General features: G+C 47.0%; 1 protein-coding gene across 1 annotated transcript in view; it reads right to left on the reverse strand.

Annotated features, from left to right (window-relative positions):
• LOC126525100 (techylectin-5A-like) overlaps positions 1-12467 on the reverse strand; it is a 278225-nt gene that overhangs the window by 24715 nt on the left and 241043 nt on the right. The window contains exons 2-3 of the mRNA XM_072287322.1: positions 6949-7142; positions 5758-5900 (exon numbers count right to left, since the gene is read on the reverse strand). Coding sequence (XP_072143423.1) covers positions 5758-5900; positions 6949-7099 — 294 coding nt within the window. The 5' untranslated portion in view covers positions 7100-7142. The remainder of the gene's footprint in view (positions 1-5757; positions 5901-6948; positions 7143-12467) is intronic.

Consider the following 12467-nt stretch of genomic DNA (forward strand, 5'->3'; position numbering starts at 1 on the left):
TTCTTGCCCACGCCTTCTTGAAACATTAACCGATAGAATGGCACAGGGAAAACAGACACTTTATTATTACATTGCAAATGTACTCAAGTGAAAATGTTGCCCTGAGGAACTGATCTAACGTCACAACTTCGCGGAAGAACCGTGACATTTTGTAACGAGTGCCATGGCTGAAGAAATGAAAAAAATAGTGCAAAGCAACTTTACATGTGGTTTGAAAACACAGTACAGAAAAGACTCTATTTCATCTCTTCATCTCTTAACAATATGAACCGTCATACAACTTGCTGAACAAACAAGTGACACAATGACAAACCACCTTTCTTTACTGGAATAACCAAATTTGTCTATCGCGTTCGTTCCCTCCAAAACACCAGCTAAACGTGGGAGATGTGCTGTGAAATTACAGAATATGCTTACGTGTACAATACAGTGGCTGTAGAACATACATAATTTTCGCAGCATAAAAAAACGTAGCAAAAGTGGCACGTTCAAAAATCGACATTTCACTGCCACCACGTGCTTCGTCCATCGTCCGCATTTTATTCCTTTATTTTCGGGCCAGACTGACTCGTTCTCACCATATCAATTAAATGGTGCCCCCAGATAAATCCTAGGTGCTGTGAGCCGCTGCATATACACAAAAACAAAGGGGGTGGCATCACCATGGCGTTGCCAGAGACCAACACACAATTCTCAATACAATTCCTCTTTTCATTATTAATTTTGCCAGTTTTCTCGCAAAACGTTTCAATAATTTCTAATAATGAGCTTACACTCTTCCTATACAGAGGAAATAGGCCAACGTCATCAGCGTAAGGTAAAACATGCACTTCGCATGATTATATCTTAAACCCTTCGAGTTCTGCACAACTAAATATTTTATATAGCGGCTCGAATAAAAGAGTAATAAGTAAAGGACTTACCGTGCAACCCTGTCGAACGGAAGAAAACACTTGCATGCGTTCTTAGAGTTCCCCATTTAAGATTAAATTGGTACCTCACCTTTGATAGGCCATTTTGATTCTTCGCATGTGACGGAACCAAGTACTACATAAGTAACAAAAAGAGAACGCTACGTGGTGCCTTGTCAAAAGTCTTAGCTATATCTATTTGTGGCATTGCTGCTTTGAGGAGAGCGTTATCGCAATATTCTAAAATGCTTCTGGCTACGTGAATATTTCAAATATTCTCCTACCAATAATGCCCAATGCCTGACGCAGCCCAGCTAACTTCCGTTTTATTGCAGCCTTGCTGTAAATACTTTTATTAAACCCTGGTAATGAACCTTTGTCAACATAATTGGCATGTGTCCCATTATATTACGTAATATATTGCTATCTTTGCATTTTGGGATTAGTACTCTGGGTGCACAATTGAATGATGGCGGTAAAGTCTCCCGCTCGAATGCCCTGGAAATACCTCACGCAATGCTACTGCCGTCTTCGTTTTGAACGCATTGTAAAATGCCGCGGTAATTCCCTGCAGGCGGTAAGAGTACCCCGCGCTGAGTTCCTCAACAGCGCTCTCAATTTCTCCCCTGCTCATATCCCGCTGGAGTAAATTTTTCTCTCCATCTAGCCGTCGGTGTCTCTGCCAAGAACTCATCCACGTAGCTTGGCAGCTTTGCCTCGCGGCAAGCAAACAACTATCGATAATAAATTCCAAATATTGTCCTGATAACTTTCTATTCCCGCGACATCTGACCACTATATTCTGCTTCCAATATTTCATTTTCTCTTGCCTTTACATCTGACAAAGCTCAGCTTGTCGGTGCTTCAGCTGCGAGGTAATTTTTAGCTCTTGCCGCTTAATGGCACCTCTGTATTTTTCTTCCTACAGGCTTTCCGGTTTTCCTTGAACGTACTGCAGTTCTTGCGTCACAAAACTCGGATTGACTGTATTGATTCGCACCAAATCTTGCATCTCCTGCGACACGTCCTGTTCGTGCTTTCTAGCTTGCTGCTTGATGTGTCCACCTCCCTCCATAGAGTTCAATTTTCACCTTTTGTTTAAAAAACTCCCATTTTCCGGCGGCACTGCTTATTGTGTCACTATAAGAACTACCCGATTTCTTTCTTTGTTTCATCTATTAACACTTCGCCTTTGGCTAGCTGAGTCTTCTATTTCCAACTGTCCTATTTGAAGTGTTCTTTCATGCTTTTGGCCGATCTCAAACACCACTAAACAATTATTACTAAAGGAAACCGCATGAACATGCTAGTTATGGCACAGAGGTGCAACTTCTGAAAATACCTACACTCGATGTAGTCATGCATGATTGATTCCTTCAATGTGCGCGAAGCGTTCATGACTTCCGCCCCTTGAGAACTGTGCTACATCGCTTGAACAACATTTGCTCATGCATTCTTTGAAAAACGCACCACTTTCATCATTTATACTTGCAGTGGCTGAACGCTCTTCTTGATCAAAGACACTGTTATAGTCGCCCCCCACAATCGCACACATTTCACAAGTAAAATGCACACTCAGCTCGCGGCTGAGCACACATCTTTTATGCGGCTTTGTAGATGCGTAGACACAAATAAATCGTTAAAAACCCGCGCTCGCAGAAGGTGAGTATGTCTGAACCACATGAATGTGTTGTAGCTGCGGTACACATACACGTCCAAGACGACAGTTTCTATGCAGGCTTTGTTTAAATATGTGGTGATGGCGGAATAAAAGCCATCTCTACAACCATATATAGAGCCGACTTGGCGCAGTGTAGACCTTAGGAAGATACTGATTTCGTGAAAATTTATTGGCAAACACACCACAGCTCTAATGCATTTCTGTGGTCGCGGGATGCGCCGTTCGTTCCAGAGCGCCTTCATGGGACGAAAAGCTGCTGATCTTCAGGGCTCATGCGCTTGAGCTGAATTGAATTCGTTGGTTTTGCGTGCCAAATCCACGGCTAAGTCAGCTGGTGTACTCTCCAAGTAAAGGGGAATCGCGTCAAGCACGCATTTCTCCCCAGGTGCTTGGTAGGCGAAACTAAGGGAGATAAAGAAATCAAGCATCCTGCCATGGCAGTGGTTTCGTTGATGCGTGAGAGGGAAACGCCATTCCGCTTGCCATCTACTATGCCCTCGATGAGCACACGACTTTCTCTGCGGGCGCCAACGAAAACCAACACCACTTGCATTTATTAATTTTTTTCAGATTACTTTCTTCTTTATGATATTTTCAGCACCATTCGCCTTCTAATTTTCACGTCTTACTCACGTCTGTGCAACAAATCTGTGTGGAAACTTGTGTTTATCTGTTCAATATGCCCGAGCCAGCAGACCATGGCACGTGGCTATTTTGTTTCGTCCGAACAAATGTAGGCAGATAAATGTGCTTTATTCTCTGTTTTTATTAGCTTCATTAGCACAGCAATGCATTCAATACACAACACACTAATGTAGAGCTAAGTTTCTCATTTTTTTATGCTAATGTGCGCCTTCCGAACTACAGTCATACACACATAGGACAGGTTCCTATAAATTCTCAGAGACCGAAAAGTGCTACAGAGGCCATGTTTGTACCCTGTGTTCAAGATAACTCTATCAACTCAATTTCTGTCGCAACAGTTATTTCTGAATAATAGAAATATTATCAAGAGCACCAGGTCCACATTTTCCGCATACAGTAAAATCAACTTCATTTTTTCTTCCATAAACGGGTGTTCTTGCTAGTCCAAAAAAAAAAAAAACATTGTATACCTGCTGAATTTTCTGCATAGCTCTCCTTTTGGTAATGTGCTGATGAATATTTAGGGAATGATACTGAAAAATGTCTATAGCTTTTTTTCTTACTGGGTTTTGTTTCGCGATCGAACTTGTAAGACCACTAGAGCTTCGTTCAGATCTTTACCCGGGCGAAGAAGGTGCATGATGATTAAATTCCTTACGAGCATAATAGATATGTTTCTTAAAATATGTAGTGCATTTAGTTTATTCTATCATCATTTTGACAATCCCGGCAGATTCTCGACAAAATAATAAAAAATAGCGCTGAGCTCCTTTGTTGAGAAAGAGTAAATGCAGGAGAGGCGTGTTTAAATCCGCGGTGGCTCGTCAATTGAGGTTTCGCAAGGACAGAGTGATGCACAAAAGTATTATATACAGCGTAGCTTTGGGACATGCACAAATACTCCTAATGCAGTTTAAATCGGCTTCATTCAATGCATCAGGGTAACCTGCACACAACATTTCTCTTGTCAATGGTTTTCAAGATCTTCCTCTAATATAATGAAAGATAGAGTCATATATATATAAAAGTTATGGAATTTTTCTTTGGCGACCAGTTCATGGCGAAGCATTATTACTGCCATAGCAATTACATGGACACTCCAGGCGCATTTCTGCCGTGGCCGTTGGCGTCCGTGTCGCCGTGACGTTCCGTATGAGTGGAAGCTTGTGAAGGTGAGCCGGCTAACGCGGCTCAATGTCGCGCGCATGATCGAGGAACGCGGCCCGGATGCATGCCCTCCCCTGTGGCTCGCGAGGAGATGGGTGAGGTGAGGTAGGAGGGGCGTTTTCTTCCGGTGACTGCTACAGTGCCTCGATATCCTCCTCGCATGCCACTCCGTACTGAGTGGAGACAACCATGGCGTCTGCTACGGCGTTTTCTCAAAACCGAAACTAGCCCAAGTGTTCATCATGATCATCATCATCATCAGCCTCCCTACGCCCCCTACACCCAGGTCATGTGCTAATTGTGGCCATGTTGTCCCTGCAAAGTTATTCATTTCATCCGTCCACATAACTTTCTGCCGCCCCCTGCTCCGCTTCCCTTCTCTTGGAATCCAGTCTATAATCCTTAATCACCACCGCTTATCTGCCCTCCTCGTTACATGCCCCGCCCATGCCCTTTTATTTTTCTTCATTCCAACTAAGGTATCATTAACTCGCGTTTGTTCCCTCACCCAATCTGCTCTCTTCTTATGCCCCTAACGTTACCGCCATATTCTTCTTTCCATAGCTCCTTGAACACGACGTATGAATACAACAATCAAACCCCAGTGCTCACCCACTGCCAAAACTATGATTTGATTATGATGCATACCGTAGGGGCGGAGCGGGAGGACAAGGGATTAATTTTGACCAGCGCAGGATCTTTCACGTGCCCCTAATGCACGCATGCCCTTCGCCTGGCGCCACACTGAGAAAACATGTCAGTCAGTTGATAAGGGTTATAAGGAGTGGTATGGGGTTAGATGGGTCTCACCACAGTTGATAATCGTTCTACCTGTACGCATAAGGTGCCAAAGAGCGATAACGGCTTTTAATGATGGGAGCAATTCTGATAGCGTTGATAATCACTGATAAGGGTTGATACAGGTCGCATCAACTCCGATATAGTTCATAAGGGCTGGATTATGTCCGACAAGGTTGATAAGGGCTGGAATATGTCTGAAAAAATTGATTAGGATAGTCAAGGGATGATTAGAATTGCATAAACTGCAATAACGTTGATAACGACCGCTAAAAGTTCATAAGGGTTTATACTGGTCGCATCAAGTTTGGTAAGATTGATAATGATACCGGGCTGCGTGGAGACGAGCAAGCGGCACAATGCTTACCATACTTTGACAACTCAAGCTGAATTTCTCCAAATTCTTTATTTTTCAGTGCTATCGCATCTGGTTCTTTTCCTAAAATTCTGCGAATGCATAGACAGGCAAACTCAGTTGAGAACTTGCCATCAACGATGTCACCTAAACTGCAGGCAGCCTAAGCCTTGCAAAGCATAAAAAATGGCTGCACGCACCGTCCAGCCTCCTCCGTCGGTCTCCATGTCGCAGTAGACGACTTTCCCTTTGACGTCATCTTTCCCAATAAATATGTCGTACAGGCCACTTGTCGTCTGTCCCGCGCGCAGAAGGTCGGCACAATGCCGGGGCCGCATATTGCCTGCGAAGTACACGCTAATAAATACTGGCAAGCGGATTCTTTCATATATTCAAAATAAAAACAAGCTTCGTTTGTTTCCTCTGTGATCTCAATCAAGCTTTCTTTATTATCGCACTTGGCAGCGAAGCTGCAAACTCGTTATTTTAGCACAACTACATATAAACACACATCTGCTTCCTGGAAATCTTTTTGTTTTTTGAGAATAAAGCGCCGCGCCCTGAAACATTTCTACCAGGCGATGCGTTTACTTCACAAACATTGCTGTGATATTTAAGTCGTAGAAAATGTTAGCCCTGCTAAAATTTGCTTTTTCTCAATTTTATGCCTATATCGCATTTCATACTTCAATAAACGCTGATTTATTCATATTTCCAAATCGTGGTGTCTTTGTTTCTCCTAGAAGACCTTCTTGCTTGGACAAAATACAGCTTGAAGTACATATAAACAGTATTAAAGATAAAAAAAAAGGAGTTCATGGTACCGCAGTAAAATTTGCCCCAACATGTGAATGTGCGAGTTTTGCGATAAGTCGAGATGCATTCAATGCTAAGCGTGAATTAGGCTTTAGCGGCAAACAGCCTTCCCCATGGCAGCAACAGCCACGTAGGAAACCTACCCAAAACACAGATCAGCTGTTTTTTAAGGAAGCCTCGTTGCTTAATCGAAATACAAATCGTTATTCCCAGCAGCACCTGCATAACATACTGATTTCTACTTCTGACCAAGATGTACTGGCAAAGGCTTTACTTTCACATAGGACCTTGAATTTCTTCTGAAGCTTTCACAAATAAGCTGTCGCTTCGACAGGTTTCACATGGCCACAGTTCATAGGTTGCGTTTCCTCACCATTTCCACATTATTAGTGCAAGTGTCTCACATTTGAGGTTAATTCTTGCTTTCTTTATTCCCCTATTTTCTTCAATTGCTTGTTTTATTTGGCAGAACACTTATGTGCACATCGTGCCAAATGTCTTTCAACAATCAAATGTTGTAGAAAGCCGGCGACGAAAGTTCCGAATATTTCCAAAAGGAGCGATTGTTAGCTCACTTCTGATGTCGGAGAAGAGATCCGCGAGTTTCTTGACACGCTGTTCGGCTTCAACTAAAGTAGTTGGAGCCACGACAGTAGTCTTGACACCGCTTCCGCTTGAAACCGAGCACAGGACCACCAAGCTGAGGCCCACCACGCGCCAGCCCATTTTTCTTCCACAGTGCTCACTATCCTATTGAGAACCAGTACAGCTGAAACAGATAAAAGGTTGGAAGCATCGCCGTGTTAAATCATAAGTATTTATCATAAACGTTATTCAAAGAGATCCGGCACTCTTACCCTGTTTCCCTCTTTCTCCCTATTTCTCAGCCCGTCATTGTTTTCTTTCATACAAGATCTTCAGCAAATATGGCACATTTAATTCCCCTCACCTACAATTTTTATAAATACTGAATGCATAAAAATACCAAAGCAGAGAGAATCACTGCACATAACAATAACAAAAATATACCGTAGCTATGCGTATATGGTTTCCGTTGCTTACAACTTAGTAGCGCGTGCTGGTGTGAGTCCAACGGCATAGTACTGGAACATGTACTAGGGAAAACATGGGGAAGGAGGGAGATGAAATTCGTTTTGCTCATTGTCTGGAGCGTATAGTGCTGCATTCATTTTCCGTAGTTATGTTAAGAGGTAAAGCGTAAACTGGAGAGCACCGTATGTTACCGCTGCGCGGCTAAGAAAGTTTCGTATAACCGAAGAGCATTCTAAACTGCCAGCTTTCTTCAGCTCTTATTTCAAGCACACCGCCATCTCTTGGGGTGCAGTAGCCGTCTCACATGAATGCTCGAAGTTTCGTTAATGAGAATGTGCTGCCAAATATCTATTTTCACTAACTTTACATTTGCACAAATGAGTTTCTCTTCGCGCTTTAAGTATCACTATTTTCAATAAAGATTACCATATATCAACCTGGAAACGTTTAACGCTAGAACGTTATCTAGAACGTTATACAGGAATTCTATAGCATTAACGAGAGGGTGGCAGGTCTTGTTGTGAAACTTAATAAGATGCACAAATTGATTGTCGTACAAGTCTACGCCCCTACACCCAGTCATGATGACCAGGAAGCTGAAAGCTTCTATGAAGACGTGGAATCGGCGATGGGTAGTCAAAACAAAATACACTATACTGAGGGGCGACTTCCATACCAAGGTAGGCAAGAAGCAGGCTGGAGACAAGTCAGTGGGGGATTACGCCATAGGCTCTAGGAATAGCTGGGCACAGTTATTAGTCAAGTTTGGAGACCAGAATTATATGCGGATAATGAATACCTTCTTCCGCAAGCGGGTCAGACGAAAGTGGACGTGGAGGAGCCCGAATGGCGAGACAAGAAATGAAATACACTTTATGCTCTGCGCTAACCCTGGCATAATACAACATGTGGACGTGTTCGGCAAGGTGTGCTGCAGTGACCATAGGATGGTAGGAACTCGAATTAGCCTAGACATGAGGAGGGAGCGAAAGAAACTGGCCCATAAGAAGTCGATCAATGAGTTAGTGGTAAGAGGGAAAATAGAAGAATTCTGGATCAAGCTACAGAACAGGTATTCGGCTTTAACTCAGGAAGATGACCTTAGTGTTGAAGTTAGGAACGACAATATTAAGGCATAATTAAGAAATGTGGAATAGAAGTCGGTGGTAACTGCGTTAGACAGGATGTCAGTAAGCTATAGAACTGGCAGAACTTTCCAAGTTAATCAACAAGCGTAAGACAGCTGACATAAGGAAGTATAATATGGATAGAATTGAATATGCTCTCAGGAACGGAGGAAGCCTAAAAGTCGTGAAGAAGAAACTAGGAATAGGCAAGAATCAGATGTAGGCGTTAGGAGACAAAGCTGGCATTATCATTGCTAATATGGATGAGATAGTTCAAGTGGCTTAATGGCTCTATAGATATTTATACAGTACCGGTGGCACCCACGACGATAATGGACGAGAGAATAGTCTAGAGGAATTTTACATCCCACAAGAAACTCCGGTAGAAGAAAAAAGAAGCCTTCCCATCTATGCAAAAGTAACAGCAGATTTGTTGAAGGATGGTGGGCAGATTGTTCTAGAAAAACTGGCCACCCTGTATACGCAATGCCTCATGACTTAGAGCGTACCGGAATCTTGGAAGAACGCTAACATAATCCTAATCCATAAGAAAGGGGACGCCAAAGACTTGAAATATTATAGACTGATCAGCTTACTGTCAGTTGCCTACAAACTATTTACTAAGGTAATCGCAAATAGAATCAGGAACACCTTAGACTTCCGTCAACCAAAGGACCAGGCAGGATAGAGGAATGTGCGGAATATAACCAACCCTTATATATAGCTTTCATTGATATTAAAGCGTTTGATTCTGTAGAAACCTCAGCAGTCATGGAGACATTACGGAATCAGGGTGTAGACAAGCCGTATGTAAAAATACTGAAAGATATATACAGCGGCTCCACAGCCACTATAGTCCTCCATAAAGTAAGCAACAAAATCCCAATTAAGAAAGGCGTCAGGCAGGGAGATACGATCTCTCCAATGCTATTCACAGCGTATTTATAGAGGGTATTCAGAGACTTGGATTGGGAAGAATTGGGGATAACAGTTAATGGAGAATACCTTAGTAACTTGCGATTCGCTGATGATATTGCCTTGCTTAGTAACTCAGGGGACCAATTGCAATGCATGCTCACTGACCTGGAAAGGCAAAGCAGAAAGATGGGCCTAAAAATTAATCTGCAGAAAACAAAAGTAATGTTTAACACTCTCGGAAGCGAATAGCAGTTTACGATAGGTAGCGAGGCACTAGAAGTGGAAAGTGAATACATCTACTTAGGAATGGCAGTGACCGCGGATCTGGATCATGAGGCTGAAATAATCAGAAGAATAAGAATGTGATGGGGTGCATTTGGCAGACATTCGTAGATCATGAACAGCAGGTTACCATTATCCCTCAAGAGAAAAGTGTATAACAGCTGTGTCTTACTGGTACTCACGTACGGGGCAGAAACCTGTAGGCTTACGAAAAGCGTTCTACTTAAATTGAGTACGACGGAACGAGCTATGGAAAGAAGAATGATGGGCGTAACGTCAAGGGATAAGAAAAGAGCAGATTGGGTGAGGGAATAAACGCGAGGTAATGACATCCTAGCTTAAATGGGGAAAAATAAACGGCCATGGGCAGGATATGTAAGGAGGAAGAAAGATAACCGTTGGTCAATAAGGGTTACGGACTGGACTCCAAGGGAAGGGAAGCGTAGTAGGGGGCGGCAGAAAGTTAGGTGGTCGGCTAAAAGTTAGGTGGGCGGATGAGATTAAGAATTTTGCCGGGACAACATGGCCACAATTAGTACATGACCGGGGTAGCTGGAGAAGCATGGGAGACGCCTTTGCCCTGCAGTGGGCGTAACCAGGCTGCTGCTGCTGCTGCTGCTGCTGCTGCTGCTGCTGCTGCTGCTGCTGCTGCTGCTGCTGCTGCTGCTGCTGCTGCTGCTGCTGCTGCTGCTGCTGCTGCTGCTGCTGCTGCTGCTGCTGCTGCTGCTGCTGCTGCTGCTGCTGCTGCTGCTGCTGCTGCTGCTGCTGCTGCTGCTGCTGCTGCTGCTGCTGCTGCTGCTGCTGCTGCTGCTGCTGCTGCTGCTGCTGCTGCTGCTGCTGCTGCTGCTGCTGCTGCTGCTGCTGCTGCTGCTGCTGCTGCTGCTGCTGCTGCTGCTGCTGCTGCTGCTGCTGCTGCTGCTGCTGCTGCTGCTGCTGCTGCTGCTGCTGCTGCTGCTGCTGCTGCTGCTGCTGCTGCTGCTGCTGCTGCTGCTGCTGCTGCTGCTGCTGCTGCTGCTGCTGCTGCTGCTGCTGCTGCTGCTGCTGCTGCTGCTGCTGCTGCTGCTGCTGCTGCTGCTGCTGCTGCTGCTGCTGCTGCTGCTGCTGCTGCTGCTGCTGCTGCTGCTGCTGCTGCTGCTGCTGCTGCTGCTGCTGCTGCTGCTGCTGCTGCTGCTGCTGCTGCTGCTGCTGCTGCTGCTGCTGCTGCTGCTGCTGCTGCTGCTGCTGCTGCTGCTGCTGCTGCTGCTGCTGCTGCTGCTGCTGCTGCTGCTGCTGCTGCTGCTGCTGCTGCTGCTGCTGCTGCTGCTGCTGCTGCTGCTGCTGCTGCTGCTGCTGCTGCTGCTGCTGCTGCTGCTGCTGCTGCTGCTGCTGCTGCTGCTGCTGCTGCTGCTGCTGCTGCTGCTGCTGCTGCTGCTGCTGCTGCTGCTGCTGCTGCTGCTGCTGCTGCTGCTGCTGCTGCTGCTGCTGCTGCTGCTGCTGCTGCTGCTGCTGCTGCTGCTGCTGCTGCTGCTGCTGCTGCTGCTGCTGCTGCTGCTGCTGCTGCTGCTGCTGCTGCTGCTGCTGCTGCTGCTGCTGCTGCTGCTGCTGCTGCTGCTGCTGCTGCTGCTGCTGCTGCTGCTGCTGCTGCTGCTGCTGCTGCTGCTGCTGCTGCTGCTGCTGCTGCTGCTGCTGCTGCTGCTGCTGCTGCTGCTGCTGCTGCTGCTGCTGCTGCTGCTGCTGCTGCTGCTGCTGCTGCTGCTGCTGCTGCTGCTGCTGCTGCTGCTGCTGCTGCTGCTGCTGCTGCTGCTGCTGCTGCTGCTGCTGCTGCTGCTGCTGCTGCTGCTGCTGCTGCTGCTGCTGCTGCTGCTGCTGCTGCTGCTGCTGCTGCTGCTGCTGCTGCTGCTGCTGCTGCTGCTGCTGCTGCTGCTGCTGCTGCTGCTGCTGCTGCTGCTGCTGCTGCTGCTGCTGCTGCTGCTGCTGCTGCTGCTGCTGCTGCTGCTGCTGCTGCTGCTGCTGCTGCTGCTGCTGCTGCTGCTGCTGCTGCTGCTGCTGCTGCTGCTGCTGCTGCTGCTGCTGCTGCTGCTGCTGCTGCTGCTGCTGCTGCTGCTGCTGCTGCTGCTGCTGCTGCTGCTGCTGCTGCTGCTGCTGCTGCTGCTGCTGCTGCTGCTGCTGCTGCTGCTGCTGCTGCTGCTGCTGCTGCTGCTGCTGCTGCTGCTGCTGCTGCTGCTGCTGCTGCTGCTGCTGCTGCTGCTGCTGCTGCTGCTGCTGCTGCTGCTGCTGCTGCTGCTGCTGCTGCTGCTGCTGCTGCTGCTGCTGCTGCTGCTGCTGCTGCTGCTGCTGCTGCTGCTGCTGCTGCTGCTGCTGCTGCTGCTGCTGCTGCTGCTGCTGCTGCTGCTGCTGCTGCTGCTGCTGCTGCTGCTGCTGCTGCTGCTGCTGCTGCTGCTGCTGCTGCTGCTGCTGCTGCTGCTGCTGCTGCTGCTGCTGCTGCTGCTGCTGCTGCTGCTGCTGCTGCTGCTGCTGCTGCTGCTGCTGCTGCTGCTGCTGCTGCTGCTGCTGCTGCTGCTGCTGCTGCTGCTGCTGCTGCTGCTGCTGCTGCTGCTGCTGCTGCTGCTGCTGCTGCTGCTGCTGCTGCTGCTGCTGCTGCTGCTGCTGCTGCTGCTGCTGCTGCTGCTGCTGCTGCTGCTGCTGCTGCTGCTGCTGCTGCTGCTGCTGCTGCTGCTGCTGCTGCTGCTGCTGCT

The sequence above is a fragment of the Dermacentor andersoni genome, chromosome 3 (genome assembly GCF_023375885.2).
Source record: "Dermacentor andersoni chromosome 3, qqDerAnde1_hic_scaffold, whole genome shotgun sequence".
Taxonomy (NCBI): domain Eukaryota; kingdom Metazoa; phylum Arthropoda; class Arachnida; order Ixodida; family Ixodidae; genus Dermacentor; species Dermacentor andersoni.